The sequence below is a fragment of the Amblyomma mixtum genome, chromosome 5 (assembly GCF_055824585.1).
Source record: "Amblyomma mixtum isolate Tamu chromosome 5, ASM5582458v1, whole genome shotgun sequence".
Lineage (NCBI taxonomy): Eukaryota > Metazoa > Arthropoda > Arachnida > Ixodida > Ixodidae > Amblyomma > Amblyomma mixtum.
In genome coordinates this window covers 174,599,920-174,621,976 of record NC_143016.1, presented here as the reverse complement: position 1 = coordinate 174,621,976, position 22,057 = coordinate 174,599,920, and the positions used below count along the sequence as shown (strand labels likewise).

General features: G+C 49.0%; 1 protein-coding gene across 1 annotated transcript; it reads right to left on the bottom strand.

Moving 5' to 3' along the window:
• Positions 1-13,872: 13,872 nt before the first annotated feature.
• Positions 13,873-15,867, bottom strand: LOC149344762 (uncharacterized). Its single transcript, XM_089547298.1, has 2 exons — positions 14,722-15,867; positions 13,873-13,879 (listed from the first exon to the last, which is right to left on the bottom strand). The coding sequence occupies exons 1-2, from the start codon at positions 15,858-15,860 to the stop codon at positions 13,873-13,875; spliced, it is 1,146 nt and encodes a 381-aa protein (XP_089403424.1). The 5' UTR covers positions 15,861-15,867.
• Positions 15,868-22,057: the final 6,190 nt, after the last annotated feature.

Sequence of the window (22,057 nt, the reverse complement as noted above, 5' to 3'; positions counted from 1 at the left end):
TCGATCATTTCGAAATTAACTGGCGCAGTCGACAGGATGATTCCGGCGGCTTTCTGCGGAGCGGACACGGGCACGGGCACAATTGGACACCAGCGGAGAGCAACGCCTTGGTGAGAGCCCCACCGCTGCGGCTGATCATCACACCTGGGCGCCAGTTGCGGAGAGAGCAAGCGGGCTGCTGGTGAGAGACCCTGAAGGCTGTTGGGAGCGAAGAGAGGCGACATCCTGGTGCGAGGCCTCTGGAGCTGTCGGAGGCGAAGAGGGGATGGAAGCTGAGGAGTGTCCTTGGAGGAAGAGCGCTGCAACTCTGTGGAGCGACGAGGAGGCAACGAGAGGCCTATGAGCAAGAGAGTGCTGCAGCCGTTGGAAAGGACGAGGCGGCATCTGAGTGAGAAGACTCGGAGGAAGCCGCAGAAGCCATGGACGCCGACACGACGGTAGAGTGAGTCCCCCTTCCCATTTTGCTTGCCTCCGTAGCGCTCGAGCCGCAGGGTTAGTGAGTAGCAGGTGTGATGGCCGCGCTGAGGTGTTCGAGTGGGCATTATGCCAGTCGCACGTCGGGGCCCAGGCGAGGTAGTTATCTCAAAAATGAGCTGGACGATGTCAGTTTGGAATCTCTCGAGCTCCAACTCGCAGTGGCTAAAGAAAAGTACAAGCAGATGACAGAATCTCTCCAGGAAGATAGAAGGGCGGAGAAGGTGGTGGTACTGCCGGAGCGAACTGAGAGGCGATCACCCCCCTCAGACAGAGGAGATGCCAGGCAGGAGCAGAGCAATGCTTCAGATGAACGGGCAAGTTGCTACGGCATGAGGCCGGTTGAAACCGATAGCGTGCCAATGGAACGGCAGGTGATGGCCGCGCTTAGGTGTTCGAGTGGGCATTACGTGAGACGCGCATCAGGGTCCAGGCGGGATGGTTATCTCAAAAATGAACTGGATGATGTGAGTCTGGAGTCTCTTGAGCGCCAGCTCGCGATGGCCAAAGAAAAGTACAGGGAAATGCAAGAATCTTTCCAGAAAGAGCGAATTGCACAGAAGCCGGCGGCACTGCTGGAGCGAGTTCAGAGCCGAATACCTCCTCCAGGGAGAGGAGATGACAGCCAAGGTCTGAGTGGTGTAAAATATGTGTTGGGTAATTGCTATGGCTTCAAGTTAGTATGGAATGAGAGCGCTTCAGGCGAAGCGCAGGTCCCGGCAAACAATGCAGAGATTGCAGGCGCAAAGTTGCCGGATGTTGCTGTGTCGGCAGTCGAGGTTGAAAGAGAACAGCAGTCCCTACCTGCCGGTACTGAGATGAGCCCTGAGAGCGAGCCGGGTGACGTACAGGTTGTTGTTGAAACTGTCCAGGTTGCCGACGCGCGTGAGGAAAAGGAAGACATTTGCGTCGAACCGCATGATCAGGCGGATACGGGCGAGTCGCCAGGCGCGAGTGTCCACTGTGAACATCCTTTGAGCATCGATGTGGAAACAGCATGTCAGGGGTGTTGCGCCAATGACACAGTTCAAACAGCGACCTTGGTGGCGGCGGCGTCTCTAGAGGAGCAGGTGACGCAGCTGACCAGAGCTGATTCTGAGACAGCGGACACAGGTACAGGCAATGTTATGGCGGAGAGCTTGCCGTACGAACGGAGATCAGCTGGTGGGGACGGTGTCTGTGTCATTTACCGTGAGCAGAGCACGGAAACACGGCAGAAGTCTGCGGCGCACCCCAAATCATGGCGCGATCCTGGCCTGCATTTGCCTATGCAGCTCGAGGGGCAGGCGTCTGGCGCAAACACGCTACCGCAGTTGAGCACGCAAAACATGAAGAGGGCCAGGGAAAACGTGGCTCTGTCCATCGCGATGGCGCGTGGCCTGCGTGCACTGACCGTCGGTGAGGATCGTGAGTCAGATAGACCACGGCGCAAACGCGGTATCGTCTCTGCGCGAAATGCCTGTGCCGCGCCGATGTTCCGTCGTAGACAAGTGCGTGTGTTCGACCCGGGAGGACACCGCTGAAATCGTCGGCCGCGCTGGCCAGGGCCACTCCACCCTTAGCTGCCTCGCCATGTCGCAACAGGGAGCCATGCACTTGATATGCTACTCAGCTGACGTCGGTAGCATGTCGAGATTGAAACAAAAGGCTCGAGTAAGCGCGGATGCAGCAGGTGGAAGTGGAGGATCCAGAGGTGGAAGGACTCAGTGTTGAGAGACCATCGCATGGACATGACCGAATGTTGTGTGTGCGGAATTTGTGTGTGAGTTTTTTCTTTTGTACTTCAGTGATGACAGACAATGCGGTATGAACTGCTCGGAACTGTCGTCGTGTGCATGTTACAGAATGTTTGAGTGGCCTGAAAATGATGTGCCTTGGTTATAACTTCGAATGTATTTGTCATTAGCGCTGCATGGGGAAAGTGTCGTTCTCTTATATTGTCTTCGCTACGTGTGTGAGTGCGCAAGATGTGTCGGGACTGTCGTTAAGGCGCGAGTTTGTCTTGATGGGGCGGTAGCTGTGTGTATTATCGGCGTGCTTTTCTGTATGTTCGGTGTCGTATGTCCCTTCGCACTTTTTTTATTGTAACGTGCTTTGTGTTGTGCGTACAGCAAGTGTACGCACAACATTCTTGGTAAGGAGGAGTTGAGTTGCCGGGCTGCGGCTCAGGGACCCATCGCGCACGCACCCCGAAGCCGGTAGCCTGGCCCCCTTGGTTTTGTGTGTGTTGGCTGTTCGTCGGGGCTCCTTGAGCAGCCGCCATCCTGGCGCCGCCGAAATGGGTTTGTTTTGAGACAAACGCGGCAGAGGGCGGCAACGACGGTTAACCGACAGTGAGGAGGCCCGGCCTTGCAAGGTTGCGTTCGGGCCGCAAGACGCGGCCGATGCGCGGACCCCTGGGGCTTCGAGAGGGGGTCGCGTGCAAATTTATTGCTTTCGACAGCAGACCGCGTGACAGACGGGATGCCCCAAAGGCGAGTGGCGAAGGGGGGAGCGCGACCAGGGCAGTGCGCGCGGTTCGAGCTGAGTGTTTGCCTTCCCTGTGCCGCCGCTGGTGTTTTGTGTGTTTGTTTCTGCCTTGTACTGTAACCAAGCGGAAATGCGTAACGTCTTCTTGGAATTCGCGCGGTGCTCGCGAAAACAACGACCCCGTGAGCACTGGCTTGCTATTGGCTCCTTTAGTTTGAACAAAATTCTCCTGATTGGCTCTGACAAGCGCATTTCCTATTGGTTACAAAAATGGTCCCCAGAATGCTGTGAAAGTGCATTTAAGGGCGAGTTTTTGGCGCGAAACAGGAGAGGGAGATCTGACTGGGGGCTCGGGGAAAGATCGGACCGGGGGAGATCGGGCCAGGGGGTCTTGGAGGTCGGAGCTCGAGAGAGTCCGGAGGGACCGGCCGGCACCGGATGAGAGGCCGGGCGAGGTCTGAGAGAGTTCGGAGGAAAGTCGCTGGTGAGCGCTCGTGAATAAACCACGCAGTCACGAAGAAGTGTCCTGTCTGTTCCGCAACGTGTCGCCGGATCACCGAACCATTAGAAGGCTACAAGATCAACACCATCGATCTGAGCGATCATCCAACATCCATCGATCATTTCGAAGTTAACTGCATCGCATTACATTTCCATGCACTGAACGCAAGGTAGATACGGCCGCGCACGTTGTAGACTACCATGTTGCACTCAGGATGCGGCAGTTCAGTAAATATAGAAGATTGTAAATATAGAAACTTGTGAAAGCTCGTATAATACACCCATGCTGAGGCGAACTCGGTAAATATTTCATTCGTCCACAAGATATTTCATATATGCATGACTAGGATATTGCTGATAGCCAGTTATCACAAATGCCGCAGTGGTAGCACGGGGGTTATGCTACTCGGCTGCTGACTAGAAAGACACGGGTTCGGTCCCGGGCCACGGCGGCTCTATTCCGATGGAGGCGATAGGCCCGTGTACTGTGCGATGCGAGTGCGCGTTAAAGAACCACAGCTGGTGGAAATTTATCCGCAGACCTCCACTACGGCATCTCTCATAGCTTGGGTCTCTTTGGGACGTTAAACCTCAAAAGACCGGGAAGCCAGTCAGGTATCGAAAATGTTTTGGCTATATCGCTGGCCAACAAATGCATAATATCAATAGTGTTACTATCGACAGTCTCACTATCGATAGTGCTGGCATGCCTGGAAAGCTCGTCCACTGCGCTTCGCTCTCTGTTCATTTGTCTGACATAAGCTTTGTGCTGCTTCAACCTTTCCGTCATATTGCTGGTGTCCCCAACCAGGACGCCAAACACTCGGAGCAGGGGTTTTGCATACCACGTCTTGTATCTTTTCTGTAAGATGACGGGTCTTTGGGACGACGGAAGAGTAGTGATGCAAAACTATCGGCAAATTGACTATCGACAGAATCGATAGGTTTATCCGCAGACCTCCACTACGGCATCTCTCATAGCTTGGGTCTCTTTGGGACGTTAAACCTCAAAAGACCGGGAAGCCAGTCAGGTATCGAAAATGTTTTGGCTATATCGCTGGCCAACAAATGCATAATATCAATAGTGTTACTATCGACAGTCTCACTATCGATAGTGCTGGCATGCCTGGAAAGCTCGTCCACTGCGCTTCGCTCTCTGTTCATTTGTCTGACATAAGCTTTGTGCTGCTTCAACCTTTCCGTCATATTGCTGGTGTCCCCAACCAGGACGCCAAACACTCGGAGCAGGGGTTTTGCATACCACGTCTTGCATCTTTTCTGTAAGATGACGGGTCTTTGGGACGACGGAAGAGTAGTGATGCAAAACTATCGGCAAATTGACTATCGACAGAATCGATAGGTTTATCCGCAGACCTCCACTACGGCATCTCTCATAGCTTGGGTCTCTTTGGGACGTTAAACCTCAAAAGACCGGGAAGCCAGTCAGGTATCGAAAATGTTTTGGCTATATCGCTGGCCAACAAATGCATAATATCAATAGTGTTACTATCGACAGTCTCACTATCGATAGTGTTGCTGTCGATACGGTACTACCGGTAGCAATACTATCGATAGTAATACTATCTATTGTACTATCAATAGTACTATCGATAGTTTTTGTACACTGTCGATCGTTTTAAAAACAACCTATCGATTCTGTCGATAGTCAATTTGCCGATAGTTTTGCATCACTACTCTTCCGTCGTCCCAAAGACCCGTCATCCTACAGAAAAGATGCAAGACGTGGTATGCAAAACCCCTGCTCCGAGTGTTTCGCGTTCTGGTTGGGGACACCAGCAATATGACGGAAAGGTTGAAGCCGCACAAAGCTTATGTCAGACAAATGAACAGAGAGCGAAGCGCAGTGGACGAGCTTTCCAGGCATGCCAGCACAGAAGTGACTTCGAAGGAACCATTGTGCTGCAGACAGAAGCAAACTGCGCAGAAGACTTCTACTCGACTCATGACGCAGAAGAATGTTAATTGTTTTCTGGGAACCACTCCCTTTTCTTACATCCACGGTTAGAGTTCAGTAACCCTGCGGTCGACCTTATGCGGGCTTAAAAGAGCCTCTGCAACGCTCGCAGTCGCACCTTGAAGTAGTAGTAATGGTTTACTGAAAAAAAAAATACAAAAGGGAAGCACCATAGCTGCAGCCGGCTGAATTAAAGTCACAGGGAGAGGATAGCGACGAGAAGTGCGGAGGAAAGCGACCGACAGAAAAGACGTGGAAGCTTTCAATTCAATTCAATTCAATTCTTTTTATTATAATTTCTTCAGCACAGTACATAACATCACTGTCTGGATCCTTAGCCAAAGGCTAGTTATGGATCCATGCAATAAAAGCAAAGATATTAGTGAGGACAAATTCTTTCTACATGCATGCCAAAATAATACACATAAGAATGGTGGAAAAATGCAAAGCGTACAAGCAAGAGGGTTCAAATTACAGAAATACAAGAGGGCTCACTACAAAAAAATAGAAGAGTGTGCAAAAAAACACGAAGGCAGGAACAGCATTCTTTACACAAAATAAACGCAGTTGCCTTAGAAGTGATTATTCAATGACATATAAATGGCAAACCCAACATAGACACCACAGAGAATAATAAGAAACAATCCCAAAGCGATTTGCATTGTAAATCAGGTAATTATTTGTGACAGAAAAAAGGTCTTCAGTGAAATATAAAGATTAGACGTTGCAAAGACTGCACAGGGGATTTTATTCCAAGTTTTTACCCCTTGATACTCTCCCCTGTGCTGCTGAGCGGCTGTTAGTTGGGGCTCTATGGAATGTGTTCAAAGGAAAGGGGGAGGTGCCGGAGAGGACTCTTAGTACAAGTAGTGCAACGCGAAAATCTCGAAGCTGCAATGCCGGCATTATTTGGAGTCTAAAAAACAAAGGGCGAGAAGGCGTTTACGGTGTTGTGCAAGTCATTATTCTCAGTGCCCGCTTCTGCAGGCGTAAAACAGGTTCAATGTAAGTGATGTAAGTGAATCCCCATGATTCTATACAGTAAGTTAATTGGGACTGGAAAAAGCTAAAGTATATTGTTTTTAGTGTGTGTATTTCGAAATGTCGCCGAGCTTTGGCCAGAACGAAACATGCATAAGATAGTTTGCTGCGCAAATTTTTGATATGCGGTTTCCAGTTTAATGCAGGGTCTAAGGTTACACCCAAGTACTGAATAGTTTTAACTTCTTCAATTTCTTTATCTCCTATCGATATTGCGGAGCAGGTATTCTGGTATTTTTTATAAGGGGATGCAAATATAACATATTTAGTCTTGCCTATGTTCAAAGTGAGTCTATTTGTTAAAAACCATTTATTGACTCTCTGAAGTTCTGAGTTTAAAATATGCTTGGCTGTTTCAACGGAGTTAGCGGTCACCAACAATGAGGTATCGTCGGCGTACATAATGGCACGGGTATTTATTAGGCAATCGGGTAAGTTGTTTATGTAGAGTGTAAAAAGTATGGGCCCCAGTACTGAGCCCTGCGGAACACCTACGGAAATAGAACGCGAACTTGACGCGTGTTCGTCAATAATAACACACTGCCGTCGCCCAGTTAAATAGCTTCTAAAGCAATCGAGTGATACACCTCTGAACCCATATCGTTCTGGTTTCTTGCATAAAATATCGAGATCCACAGTGTCGAATGCCTTCTTAATATCCAGGAATACACCAACAGAAATATTGTTATTATTGAGTGCTTCATTGATTGAGTCAGTTATAGAAAGCACAGCCGTGGTGGTCGATCTAAATTTCTGAAAACCATGTTGGGACGTTGACAGAATTGCATTTTTAGTCAGGAATTGCGTAATTCTTTTAGCCAATAGTTTTTCGAAGAGAGTGTTGATACAGCTAAGGATTGAGATCGGCCTATAGTTTCCGAGTTCATTAGGATTCCCACTTTTGTAGATAGGGACTACCTTGGCGAGCTTCAAAATATTTCATTTCATTTCATTTATTGGTTTTGTTTGGCCAGTACAGAGACTGCAAACAAGGGAGAGCAAGCTAAAGGCACCTAGTAGCGCCTGACAGAGGCCTGCCCTCCCCATGAAAAAAAAAAGCAAAACATAGTGGCACTTGGCAATGGTACAAAGTTTCCATAAGTAACAGAAACTAGAAAAGCAGCGGATATATTGACAACGAAACAGAGATCAAGCATGCATAGAGGTAAGCACAACAAACTAAGATCAAAACATAACAAAGACAAAAACTGATTAGGTAGAAACACCACAACTAGCTATAACAAAAATATTCATGAACAGTTTTCCTAAACCTGACCTCGGACATATTTTGTAGCGACAATTCTGTTAAATATGGATAGGTGTTTAATGTATGAGGAATTATGTGAGTTAGTTTTTGGAACCCATAGTTTGTACGGGATTTTGATGCATGGTATTGAGGGTGCCTAAGACTGTATGCTGTTTGGGCAATTAAATATGTGCTCTCGAAAGTCTGCCAGCTTCCTTTCATAAGGTTTCTGATATAAACAGCAAGCTTCTTGTGGTAAGCCGCCGTGATGGTTAGCAGTCTATGGTTGAGGAAGGAAGGACCTGTGCTCTCACTGTAATGTAAACTATCAATCGCTCGTACAGCTCTTTTTTGTAAAGTAAGTACTTTCACAAGATTGGTTGAGGTAGTCGTTCCCCAGATCAACAAACAATATTGTACATGCGAAAAGACTAGAGAGAAATAAATTTGTAGTTTGAATTTTCGAGGCAGTATTGTGCGAAATTTATTTAGGATACCAACAGAGCGAGCCATTTTAGTGCAAACGTAGTTTACATGATCTGTCCAGAGTAAATGTTCTTCAAAAATGACTCCAAGGAATATTGTAGAGCTGACACGAGTTATAGGAGCTTGTTCGAAGTGAATTTGGAAGTTGTTCGGAACTTCCTTATTTTTGGCTCTAAACAGTATGTACTTTGTTTTCCTGACATTAAGTTCTAACCTATTTGATTTTAACCAAACAGACAGTTGGGATAACCAACTATTGGAGGCTGCTTGCAAAATATTACTATCTTGCCCTGAAAAAAATACGTTAGTATCGTCTGCATAGATTATAATGTTGTCTGCTGGACGAAGGTTGACGATATCATTAATATATAATAAGAACAACGTTGGTCCTAGAACGGAGCCCTGTGGCACACCAGACACAATCTGACCGATCCCAGATGAAATACCGTTAATGATAGTTGTTTGAGATCGGTTGTCAAGGTAGCTAGCAAATAAGGTTAAAGGAACGCCGCGTATTCCATAACACTGCATTTTTTCAAGCAATATCTTATGGTTAACCGAGTCAAACGCTTTCCTCATATCAAGGAATATGCCAACTGTTAGCAGTTTATTTTCTATGTTTTCAATTAGCTTTTCTTTGATTTCCAGTAAGGCGGCCTCAGTTGTTTTGTTTTTTTTTGAAATCCGTACTGTTGCTTGGAGATGACATGGTTTTTGTCGAGATATTGAGAAAGACGTGTGTTTATTGCAAGTTCTGCAATCTTAGAAAAGACTGAAAGAATGGAGATCGGCCGATAATTATTTAAATCATTAATGTCACCCCCTTTGTGAATGGCAGTGACACGAGCTATTTTCAACTGATGTGGAAATGTGCCTGTCGTGAACATTAGGTTAACTATATGTGCTAATGGTATCGCAATGACATCTGCTACTTTCTTGATCGGGACTGGAGCTATGCCATCGACACCTGGAGCACTATTACTGCGTAAGGAGTGAATAATGGTAATTATTTCTGAGTCAGTGCATGGTAACAAAAACATGGAATTACTTTGTTTACTGGTTATATAGACTGAGGCATCTTGATGTGGACCATCAGTTGATTATGGCGGAAAAACAGATAAGAAATGCCCATTAAATTCATTTGCTAGTTCAGCGCCATCATAGTTCGCGCCATGAATGTGGAGTGAGACGGGTGCATTGGTTCTGTTTTTACCTAGAAGATCGTTAAGTGTATTCCATGTTCCCTTCGAGCCATCAGACATGGAGAACTTTCTCGCGTAATAATCACTTCTTGCTTTTTTAATGTCAGCGCCTAACTTATTGCGGAACGTTTTGAATTGACGGAGAATGTCAGTGTCTTTTGTTCTCACAAAACGAGAAAAAAGTCTGTTCTTTTCCTGTATGCGGTCATATAGTTGTTTTGAAATCCACGGCTTTCTTGATTTTCTATGAGTTCTGCGCGTTGCTTGCGGAAATGCAGTATTGTAGTGTTATGAATAGTAGATATAAAATTTGTGTACGATTGGCATGCATCCTCCTGTCTTAAAATATTACTCCAATCTGTGCTAGCACAAAGACGTCGAAACTCTGATAAGCTGTTTTCATCAATTCTTCTAAATGTGGAAGATTCCGGTTTACTCCTGTGTTGTTTTGGTTGACTCGGAACTATACAGAATATAGGCATATGGTCACTAATGCTTAATGTCAAAACGCCAGCCGGGACATCACTAGTGCAAATATTCGTAAAGCACACATCAATAAGCGTTTCAGAGTTGTCAGTAACTCTTGTTGGTGAGGAAATTAAGTTCACAAACCCATAGCTGTTGTACAAATCTAGCAAGCTTCAGTCAGGATAGATGCCGGACAGAAACGCTTTATTAAATAAAGAGGCTAAGGTGGCAGCTAAGACGCCACTGTTGTTTTTAATTATGGAAACCGGAATACCATCGAGACCCGTGGCCTTAGTGGCATCCATTGAATTAAGTGCACTCATTACTTCGTCACTGCTTATTTCTATAAAACCGAAGGTCTTTTCAAGATACTCAGGCAGAGAAGGTTCGTCTGTGAGACCCATACTTAAACGTAAATCAGCACCCACTGAGCAGAAATGATCGTTAAACTGATCTGATAGCAGGTGTTTATCTGCGGAAAGGGCCAGGTCAGGAAGTATTCGGTTTGATGAAGTAGGCTGAATTATCGAGTTCACTGTAGCCCAGAGTTTCTTAGAATTGCCGGCGCATGCGTTTATTTGGTTACTAAAATATAGCTTCTTCTGTACACGCATGGTAGCAACAGCTTTATTTCTATGAAGCTTATACTGAGCACTATAATATGCGTTCCCTCTGTTTTGTTTCATTTTGGTGTGCCAGTGATCGCGAGTTTTTATCATGTTTAGCACAGCTGCTGTCATCCAAGGGCACACTGGATGTGTATAGTACGTTTTTTTCTGCGTAAAACTACAATCATTTATCACAGCTTTAATTCTACCGACAAGGCTGCAGCAGTGTTCATTGGCATTAATATCGGCGAGGTCTGCAAAGCTCATTTCAGAGAGCCTGAGTGCGCATTTTTGGTAGTCAATTTTCTTCCTATGTTCGCACGTGCTGTCAGAAGTTCTACGGCTATCTCTATAGTCTACGCGGTATAAGAAGGCAATCGCGAAGTGATCTGCCACTGCCGTATGATATGCCCCAGCCAAATAATTAGGTGGCACGAAATTGCATAGAACATGGTCGAGGCATGTCGAGCTGGAACCTGCGATTCGGGTCGGAGTAGAGATAAGATTCGTAAATCCATATGAAAATAACAGGTCAGTGTATTCACTGTGGTTGGCACCCAAAGTATCAATATTAGTATCGCCGACGATGATTGCTTTTTTGTTCATATCGGTTACGTGTATACCATTTACAAAATACAAAAAAATAAGAAGTTCGCGCCGCTCGTGAGCTAGTGCCGAGGCATTGTTGTACGCATTTACAACACATGCAAATTCAACATTTAAGCCACAATGATGAAACTACTAAAAGGAACTTTAAGAAGTATTTAACATCTCAGCGCGAATGCTCGCTTGTAACTGTTATGCGTTTTACTCTCCCTCTCTGTTTTACTACATTTTTTTTTATGACTAGGCTTCAAGGCTGTCGCCATACGCTCCCTCCTCAGTTCTTTTTTCCTCCATGCGTGCTTGTAGGCGTGTGCGAAAACCGAAGGCGCTGCGGGAAGCGTGCGCACAAGCAGACGACGCGACGAACCGGCTACGCCCACCCTTCGCCTGTCAGTCAGAACGACGCACCAGTGGAATGCCTTTAGCGAAGGTTTTCAGAATGACGTGAACATGAAGGCTCGGGAGCCAAAGCAGGGGTTGAGGACGTTTGCTTTTGGAAGGAAAGAACCAACGGACTTTGTTTTCAATTTTTACAGCTTTTCGGGGCGCGCATGGCTCTCGTATTTTGCAGAGGTTATCTTCGATGCCTCGTCTATGCAGTGGGCTTGTGTTTAAAAAAATGTCCAGACCCCCGGACAGTTGCCCTTTAAGATGAACCCTTTTCGATAGCCTCCACATTTCTGCTCCATTGGCGAATACCGGTAAGGTACAGCTATTGTATATTTTTCTCTTCAGGGGTATTGGTAAACTGCCATTATTGATCTGAGAGAACCTGCCATACGTGCTCCACCCCATTCCTATTCTAGTTGTTTCTCTCTCATGATCCGGATCAGCGGTCACTACCTGCCTTAAGTACACGTATTCCCTACCACTTTCAGCACCTCGCTGTTCCCTTGCTAGACTGTAGAACATTACTTTGGTATTCTGCATGTTAATTTCTAGACGCACCGTTCTGCTCTGGCTGTCTAATTCATTAGTCATGCTTTGCAGCTCCTCTCCTGAGTGACTTAGCAAGGCAGTGTCATCAGCGAATCGCAAATTACTTAGGTATTCTTCAGGAACTCTCATCCCCAGCTGTTCCAAATCTAGGCCTCTGAATACCTCCTGTAAACAGGCGGTGGCGAGATCGTGTCTCCCTGCCTGACATCCTTCATTATTGGAATTTTATTGCTGACTTTATGGAGGAGCTATGGAAGCTGTGCAGTAGTTATAGATATCTTCCAGTATTTTTGCATAGGCTTTTATACACCCTGATTCCGCAATGCCTGCATGACTGCTGAAGTTTTGACTGAGTCAAATGCCTCCTCGTGCTCTATACAGACAATATTGTCACAGAAGCAGGTAGGCAGGTTTGTATTTGCCACAACGTCCAAGCGCCAGCGGAAACGGCCCGGCCGGCTAACCGACTAGCGAGCGAGCCACGGGCGAAGAAGAGCGCGCGCCAGCCTCCTGAGCGCGACTACTAGGCGGCGCCAGGAATGCGTTGCGGCATTGCCCCTCCCGGTGGAAAAAGCATCGTCCCGATGCTGCGTGGCGAGGTCAAGCAGAACCGTAGGCTTGACCTAGCGGGCGTGGAAGGGCTTCATCCGGGCAACGTGTACGACTTCCGACTGTGTTTGCCGTCGGGACGTACGAACAGTTCCTTGCGGAATCACTTCGTAGGTGACGTCGCTGAGTTTGCGCAGCACTTCGGACGGGCCGAAGTAGCGGCGCAGAAGCTTCTCGGAGCGACCCCGCTGGCGAACAGGAACCCACACCCAGACTTTATCGCCAGGGTTGTAAATTACCTCCCTGTGACGAAGGTTATAGCGTTGAGCGTCTTTAACCTGCTGCGTCCGGAGTCTTGTTCGAGCAAGCTGACGGGCGGCCTCAGCGTGCTGGACGAATTGGGCAGCGCCGGCAACTGATGGGAGGGCGACATCGGGCAGTAACATTGCATCCAGCATGGTAACGGCTTCGCGACCGTACACCAAACCAAACGGGGTGAAGCGGGTCGTTTCCTGGACTGCGGTATTATACGTGTTTGGATAAAGGAACAATTCAAAAGACGTTTATTCGTCTTTCCGTTACAAAGGAGCTCTGGGTTAACAAGAGGCCGTGTTGCTTCTTTCGTGTCCAACACCTGAGTCTGTTGTTCTTCACGCGCCGCGCGAGCGCTCGTCCTCCTCATCCTCTCCTCACATCACTCTCTCCTCCCACGGGCGGCTCGGGTTGCTCGGACTCAAAGTTCGGGTTGCTCGCCCTCCGGCGAAGGATCTCCGTCGGCGGGGATGAGCTAGCGCTCACATTCGGCCATCCTGTGCCACCGACCGCCCCGGTCGGAATCGTCCTCGCGGCCCGATTCTTCCGAACTTGTCTCGTGTAATTCCCAATTCCCGGTCCCAAAGCTTCAGCTTGTCAACCGGTGCAATACTGCTGTAAGCTCTTCGCCTTTGCCGCCCTGGAGGCACGTTTTCGATGCGGTAGCGGTCGTTGGGAAGCCTTTCTCGGATGATATACGGTCCTTTGTATTTTTCTTTCAGTTTTCTTGACTCCCCACTTGCTGCCGGTTCTCGCTCAACTAGTACATCTCCGGGATTGTATGTCGGCGCTTGCACCTGCTTCCTTTTGTACCGCTCCTGTTGCTTGCGTTGGTCTTCTTTTTTTTCTAGCCTTTCCTTCAAAGCTTGAACCTTTGGATCATTCAGCTGGGCAACGGTTAGCACGTCTTCTGTCGCTATGCATGTTGCAAGGACGTGAAGGCCAGGAACAATATCCGTCTCTTCTGGAGGGTCGTATGCACAGCGGCTAAGTGCATCAATCTCTGAAACGGTGGTTGCGAAGCAGTCCCGATACTCAAAAATAAGCTGTTCGAGCTTTTCACGTTCCTTAGGAGCAACATTAGGACCTACTTGAATCTCTTCGATCGGTATCAATAAGGGCTGGTCAGTGCTGGTGTCCGACTCACCCTCTCGTGGCGATGCATCGTCTGGGAAGCAAATTTCCGCTCGTGCAACTCGTTCGTTCTCTTCGATGGTCAGTTCATGATTGGAAATATTCATTATAGGGACTACTGTTTCGTTGGTCCCGTCAACGCTGAGGACACAGCGTGGTATGCAATGCTCTCGACCTTCTTGGCACCTGAGCTGCATGTCCACGAAGACATCTGAGCGTGGTGCGCTACCAGTGGCGTAGAGCTTAACGAAACCCACGTATTTTGGGGGCACAACCGTTGTTTCCTTCGCCCATAGGCACACAGGTCGTTCTGGGAGCTCTGGAATTTCAATGGACTGAAGCGTGTCGTCTCTATGGTCCTCGTTCCTGTGCTCCTCAAAAATCCGCACTGTGATCTTCCGCCTCACAATCGTGATGTGTGGTTGCTCGGTGAAAGGTTGGCCCACAAGTAGGGGTATGGACTGTGACGCGTCCGGCACGACCAGCACGGGAACGTCCGCTGTAGCTTGGTCGACCGTGAGGGTGATGTTCGTTTCCCCACACGGTGTCACATGTCCGGACCCGTAGCCCCCGATAGTGAACGGCTTTGTCAACTTCGTGTAAGCGACTCCGATTCGGTTGGCATCCTCCTTCCGCAGAGTTACGCATTGGCTACCGAGATCGACGTATGCTCGTATGTCGCAGCCGTTCGCTTTCGCTATCATAATGTACTTTTCGTTGGCCTCTTCAGCGGCTCGGAGGTCAAAGCCCAACACGTTCTGAGCGACGCGCGCTCCTCTCTCCGTTTTTGCCCTGCAGTCTTTTTCTCCGTGGCCCACTCGTCCGCAAGCGTTGCATCTCGCCTTTCGCTGTGGGGCCGGGCAATTGAGGGACACGTGACCGTACTCGCTGCAGTTGAAGCAGAGGGGCTCTCCTCTTTCATTCCATGGCGGCTTCCTCCTCGCCTTCGGAGAAAGGTTCTTGTGGTCGGTAGTGTTCAAGGCCGACGCCATTGCTTCGCTTTTGTTGCCATGGGCGTTGGCATATGCGGGGAAACGAGAGTAGTTCGGGGGACCACTTGATTTTGAACTTTTGGAGGCAGTGTTTCCCAATCTTTCTTCGAGGCGTTTCATGCAGTGAAGAAGGTCTTCCGGTGACTCGTACGTGCGTACGCTCAGTGCTCTAATTACGTCGTCATCGTATTGCCCCGTGATGAGGTATTCAATGCAAGCCTCATCTGTGAGGTTGCAACGGCGAGCTTTCGAGAGCTTGTCGTAGTAATAACACTCGATGGGCTCACCGCGCTTTTGTCGTCGCTCCTCCATTTCCCGATGGAGTCGTTGGAATCCCGCTGTCGTGGGGAAGACGCGCTTAATTTCTTCTTTCCATTCCGGCCATGTTTTGTTGACGGAAGAGAGGGAGTCATACCATGTCTTTGCAGGCCCTTCCAACCTCGAGAGTGCGTTTCCAGATATCAGCCGGTCGGACCAATGGTAGACTTGTGCCAAGTCGTCCACGCGTCTTATCCAAGCGTCTACTGTCGGAGAGCTGGATGACACTGGATCAAACGATGGCACTAACCGAGCTGTCTCTCCCGCGCCGATGATGGGTGTGGCCGCTGCTTGCTGCGTCTGAAGCAAGGCAATTCCATTGATGGCTTCTCTCACAGCGGCCTGAACGCTGGCCTGCAGGATTTCCGCCACGTTAATCGTTGACGGAGGTATCGGGGATAAGTTTCCACTTGTCACCACGTTGTCGGATCCGCCTTCACTTGAGTCGTCGGCGTCGTCGTTCCCGCCATCGTTGCTCGGTCGTCCGCCATCTTCGTTTGCCATATCCGTTGAAGATGCTCCGGTGCGGGTGACAGGCATGGTGGGGCTTGCCGATTAACTTCGTAAGTTCGGGCGAACGTTGACTGTATCCCACTTCTGAATTGTTAGGATAAAGGAACAATTCAAAAGACGTTTATTCGTCTTTCCGTTACAAAGGATCTCTGGGTTAACAAGAGGCCGTGTTGCTTCTTTCGTGTCCAACACCTGAGTCTGTTGTTCTTCACGCGCCGCGCGAGCGCTCGTCCTCCTCATCCTCTCCTCACATCACTCTCTCCTCCCGCGGGCGGCTCGGGTTGCTCGGACTCAAAGTTCGGGTTGCTCGCCCTCCGGCGAAGGATCTCCGTCGGCGCGGATGAGCTGGTGCTCACATACGCAAATGTTGCATACGGTAGTACCTGGTCCCAGTTCTTATGGTCTTCGACGACGTACATTGAAAGCATATCGGCGATGGTCTTATTGAGTCGCTCAGTAAGGCCATTCGTCTGAGGATGGTAAGCTGTTGTTCTGCGCCGCCGTCTTTTCACGATCACGTTCATCGACTTCGATCTGCCAATAACCACTGCGTAGATCGAGCGATGAAAAGTATCGGGCATGGCGGAGTCGGTCGAACGAGTCGTCGATTCGAGGCAGTGGGTAGACGTCTTTTTTTGTAATTTTGTTGAGCCTCCTGTAGTCGACGCAGAATCTGAGTGTTCCCTCCTTTTTAGCGACCAGCACAACAGGTGAGGCCCATGGGCTTGTGGACGGTTGGTTCACATCATCGCGAAGCATTTCATCAACTTGCGCCCGAATAGCCTCGCGTTCCTTAGTCGACACTCGGTAGGGGTGTTGGCGGATAGGGCGTTCGGTGGGGTCAACTATAATGCGATGCTTTGCTACTGACGTCTGTCCCACCTTGGACGTGACAGCAAAGCAGTCATGGTAAAAGTCAAGAATTGCTTGAAGGCGGCGTTTTCGGTCAAAAGGCAAATCAGGATTCACGTCAGTTCGAAGGTATGGGCAGTGCTCTCGGGAGGGTTCTTGTTGAGCAATGATAGGGCGCAGTGGGCTGAGGGCTCGCCGACTTTATCAAAGTAGGCGATGGCTGCCCCTTGCGGTAAATGGCGGTATTCGGCGCTAAAGTTCGTTAAAAGCAGTTCAGTTCGGGTATTACTCAAGGAAAAGACCCCACGAGCGACGCAGACTTGTAGGCTCAACAATAAATTCACATTCATTTCCGCGAGGCCTTGAAGGGCGGGAGGGTTGTCGCAGTGCACTGTAACAAACATGCTGGTGCGTGGAGGTAGTGTGACATGGTCATCGAATACCCGGAAAACTGGCCTGTCTGCTGTGTAGTCGTCGGAAACTGCGCGCTGGGTCGAAAAAGTCACCATGAGGTCACAGAGGTCGATGATTGCGCCGTTTTCTCGAAGAAAATTAAGACCGAGGATCAGGTCCTTGGAGCACTCCGCCAGCACAGCAAAGCAACAAGAGAAAGTTACGTGGCGAATCTCGACTCGGGCGGAGCACACTCCTAGCGGCGTCAGCACATGCCCTCCGGCTGTCCTTATCGGCGCGCCGTGCCAAGGAGTCAGGACTTTGCGTAGGATTGTAGCAAGGCCACGACTCATAACGCAAAAATCAGCGCCCGTATCTACAAGGGCAGTCGTAGAGTGGTTGTCAACGGCGATCGGTATCTCAGCGGAAAGATGCTCACCGTCGACGAAGTGCGCCGTATCACGGATCGTCGGACTGACGGGTCGTTCAGTGCGTCGAAGTGCGGCCGTCTCGGGTGTTGCTCGAGAAAGGGCAGCTTTTGCAGTTCTTCACGTACGATGCTTCGGACAAGCTCGCGAAGGGTGCTACTCTCGTTGCCGTTCATCGGCAAGCGGAAGTCCACAGCAGTGATGTTCGCAGAACGATCAAATTGCACGAATCGCTGTTGTATGGCACGCTCCATACTTGTCGCCTCCTTCTTAAAATCAGCCACAGTACATGGAGGGTCACGTACAAGGCCGACGAAGATCTGTTCTTTAACGCCACGCATAAGATGGCGCACCTTCTTTGCCTCCGACATGGACGGATCCGCGCGGTTGAAAAGCCGAGTCATTTCTTCCACAAACATGGCGACGCTCTCATTGGGCCGCACGCTCGGGACTGTAGAGCCATTTCAGCCATCTCTTTTCTTGCGTCGTTGCGGAATGTGCTGAGCAGCTTTTGCCGGCAATCTTGCCAGGTGGTGATGGTAGCCTCGTGGTTTTCGAACCACATCTTGGCGGCGTCTTCAAGTGAAAAATAAATGTTCCGCAACTTTCGCTCCTCGTCCCACGCATTAAACGCAGCGACCCGGTCGTAGTTGGTCAACCAGTCCTCAACATCCTCAAATTTGTCGCCATGGAACGGCGTGGGCATACGCGGAGCATGGAAGAACAGCGGCTGGGCACTTACGGGAAGGTGAACGGGCTGGCTTGCCTCTGTAGTCGTCATGGTTCGCGGTAAGGAAAGAAGGGGACCACACTCGGGAGCTAAGCCTCTCAAGCGGCGGCTGGCCTTGTGCACAGGTGTGTCCACGGTGTGTAGCGGGGCTTCGGAGGCACCCAAAAGCTCTTCGGACATGGGATGTACCCAGCAAGCTCCACCAAAATGTCACAGGAGCAGGTAGGCAGGTTTGTATTTGCCACAACGTCCAAGCGCCAGCGGAAACGGCCCGGCCGGCTAACCGACTAGCGAGCGAGCTCACGGGCGAAGAAGAGCGCGCGCCAGCCTCCTGAGCGCGACTACTAGGCGGCGCCAGGAATGCGTTGCGGCAATATATCAGGGTTGATTGTACTCTGCGCATTTCTCTATCACCTGACTGATATAGTGTGAATATGGTCTGTTGTCGAGTATGCTTTATGAAAGCTTGCCTGATCAATTGTTCGGTTGAAGTGATCGTAAGGTTGTCCTAACTCTATTATCGATTGCCTTAGTAAATACCCTGTAGGCGACGGACAGTAAACTGATCGGTCTGTAATTTTTCAGAAAGGCGCAGCGCGTTCAGTCCAACGAACTATTAGAGTATGCGGCGTCGATATTCCCACGCAGCGTCCAATCTCGAAGCATAGCCACCGTCACTACTGCTGCTTCCCTCATAGGCTCTCACGAAGTTAACGGTTTAAAGGGCAACTGCACCTCTTTCTGAGAATTTCGCGATATTCAAGGATTCAAATCAATATAGGTTGTAGGTAACGCATGCCAATTTTTTTTTGCACTAGCATTTAAAATAGTGACGTAATCAATAATTCAATTTTGCGCTTCTTCTCAAAGCAGCGAAGAAGCACGGGGAAGTTTGGTGTGACGTCACGGAAGGTATGCTTTCAAATTACCGCTGCCGTCAGCCACACCCTGCTGTGCCTCGTTGGAGGCTGCCAAACAATGTTCGGTAGGCTTTGCCTTCGGTGGCGTTGGTTTTTTTTCCTTCAAAACAGGCGTTTATGCGTTGGAAATGTACCGATACCTTCGATGACGTCATCATACGCCCCCCCCCCCCTCCCCAGTTGGCGTTTTGCACTGCGGAGAAGCTTGATGGACGTCGCGATTTTAATTGACGATTACGTCACTATTTCAAATGCTAGCCCAAAAGGACTTCGCATACTTTACCTGCAAGTTTCACACATTCGACTCTTTTAAGCTCGTCGATTTCTAAAACCTATGCAGTTACCCTTTAAGTGTTCGGCGCTAACGTTTTCCTTCAAAGCCGCACGAAGCTGGGCTATACGGTGCGGTCGATGGGTGCAGTCCGCGGTGCACTGGTTTAGACAGATCCTTCGCGCTATGCTGGAATATATGACGCAACACCAGCTCTCACGCGCGTTCTTTCGTAACTGAGAGAGAAACTGGCCATTGAGCTGCTCTATTCAGCAACTGCTCAAGTAAAATTCGTTCGCGTGTGATAGTTTTTGTGTGTCTCGTTGTGTGCATTAAATGCGTATGCTTGTGCCAACGCTGCATGCCGTCCTCATTCTTTCATTCTACCTGACATACTTCTCCTGGAACACGTGACGCCAATGCAAAAGAATATTTTTCAACACAAGAAACAAATACACCGTGATCAGAAAATTTGATTTAAGCAGACATAACCTAGGCGCTCCGTCGTCGCTGTTGCCACATGCGTGCTGACTACTGACGCAACGGAACGAGCGCATAAAGTTTGTTAAGTCGCTATTTTGGCCAGAATACTCGTCGCGTACACCTGACAGAACACGGCGCAGCATGCATGCATTCCGGGAGCTGGTTAATCCAGGGGAAGCACGGATTGTACCGCAATCGTTTTTTATTGCCTCGTTTGTGTGTCTAAATACGATATTTTCGATGCTTCGTGCTTTCTCAAAGTTACGTTGCTCTAAATTTGTTATTTTCGATCGTGTGGGCCTTTGATGATGCTTGTACGTTCATGACATTATAATTATGATGATAATCATGACGATTATCGCATCATGTCATTTTTCATACTATTTACTTGTGCCGTGTTGCCAGTCTCGTGTAGCCGGGGTGAAGCCGCGTCAGGAAGCACGGTCTTCTTCCTTTTACTTCACCTCGTGGGCATGATTTTATTTACATGCACATGTGCGAAATAAATTTGATGTGATAAGATTTCGCAGGTTGCGTTACTGAACGATCCGCAGAGGTCCCCCGACACTCTCGACTATTCGCCTGCTGGTTAATCAAATCAAATTAAATCAAATCTTTATTTCCATCAGGTGCTACAGATGGAGGGCTACGGAAAAAAAGCTGCCACTTGGCGGCTTCACGAGTCCGCCGCCCCATATATAAGGCCGCGCCTAGACAGCGCCAGATAATGAACAAACGATAAACAAATCAAGACACTTGATCAGTGCAGAATCAAGGAAAAAAGTCCAGAGCTAAGTAGAACAAACACCAGAATAGATGAAATCAGGTCAGTCAATCGGCAAACATGTCTCACAGCGGAAGAACGAAATAAATCAAAATTCAGTGACTGATAGTAGTTTAAAAGAGATGGCAGAGAATAACACAATCGCTCCATAGCAGAATTCAAGCGTGGTACAGCAACCTTCCAGTTTTCTGCACGTCTAGTATGATAACATTTCGTATTTCTTTCTAAATGTGCCAAGGCATCCAGGCTATGAATATTTTTTTTTCACTTCATATTTGAACCGAACACTCAAACGGTAGCGGTATAGCTTGTGAGCTGTATTAACATGAGCACTGTGAAAAAATTCTGCAGTGGTTGCACTGTAACCAGCATTGTACACGTGGCGTAGATACCGTTTTTGCATATGGAATATTTTTTGTGTGTTAGAGAATGTAGTTGTGCCCCAGACACCGCGATTTCATTTCATTTGTTCTCAATTACGCATGGAACAGCAGTGGCGGCAGTATGTGGCGATACCAGGCAGCGCCGAGTTTCTTGTTGCGCCCAGCCCGCATGGAGCGTCCTGTGCGACGCCGATCTTACGTTATCACGGGCACTCACCCCTCCGCGTTCTTGCGCCAGTGGCGGCGCATGTTTGGCGGCACACGCCGCGCCCTGAACGCCACACGCGGGCCGGGCTTAACGCTGGATGCGAAAATGACGATGCCGGCCGATCATAAGTTGTTACAGCGAACGCAGGCCGCACTTAACAATGCCTGGAACCCCTGGAACAGCGTGGAAGAATCTTCGCAAGCGCGACAACTCTTCTTCGCCTTGACTAAAAGTGTCTGTAGTCCCTACAGACATATAGCCATCTGCAATGCGGGCCGGTGCCCGTTGCTTCATTTTACGAGCTTTTACTTTCCTCTGTGTGAAAGCGTCCAGTGTGGTAGCGCAAAAGGCACTTATGCTCTACCTGACGAGCACCTTCCACTCGTACGCTGCTCAGCGACGACGGTATCGCAGATTCAAATTAACACAAAAATATGACAGGAAATAATACCGCACCTGTATTATGATATGAAGTAAATCAAAGAAGAGAATATCAGGTTTTCGGGGTATTCGTATCGTTAGCACATCCTTCACTCATCGATGCTCCGTCGCTGTGAGAAACGCGCTCGCACGCGAATACATTAACAACAGGCTTGCCACACTGTGCTGGCTCACCGTCTGACTACGCGACGCTCGCTCATGGGAGGCGAAGCACCCAGCGCTCGTGGGACGCAAAATTTCTCGCCCCAACAGGCGCGTGAACTGCGCACATTGCGCAAACAGAGTCGAGCCGTGTTCTCTACTCGGTGTATTCCGGACGCGCCTCCTCGTC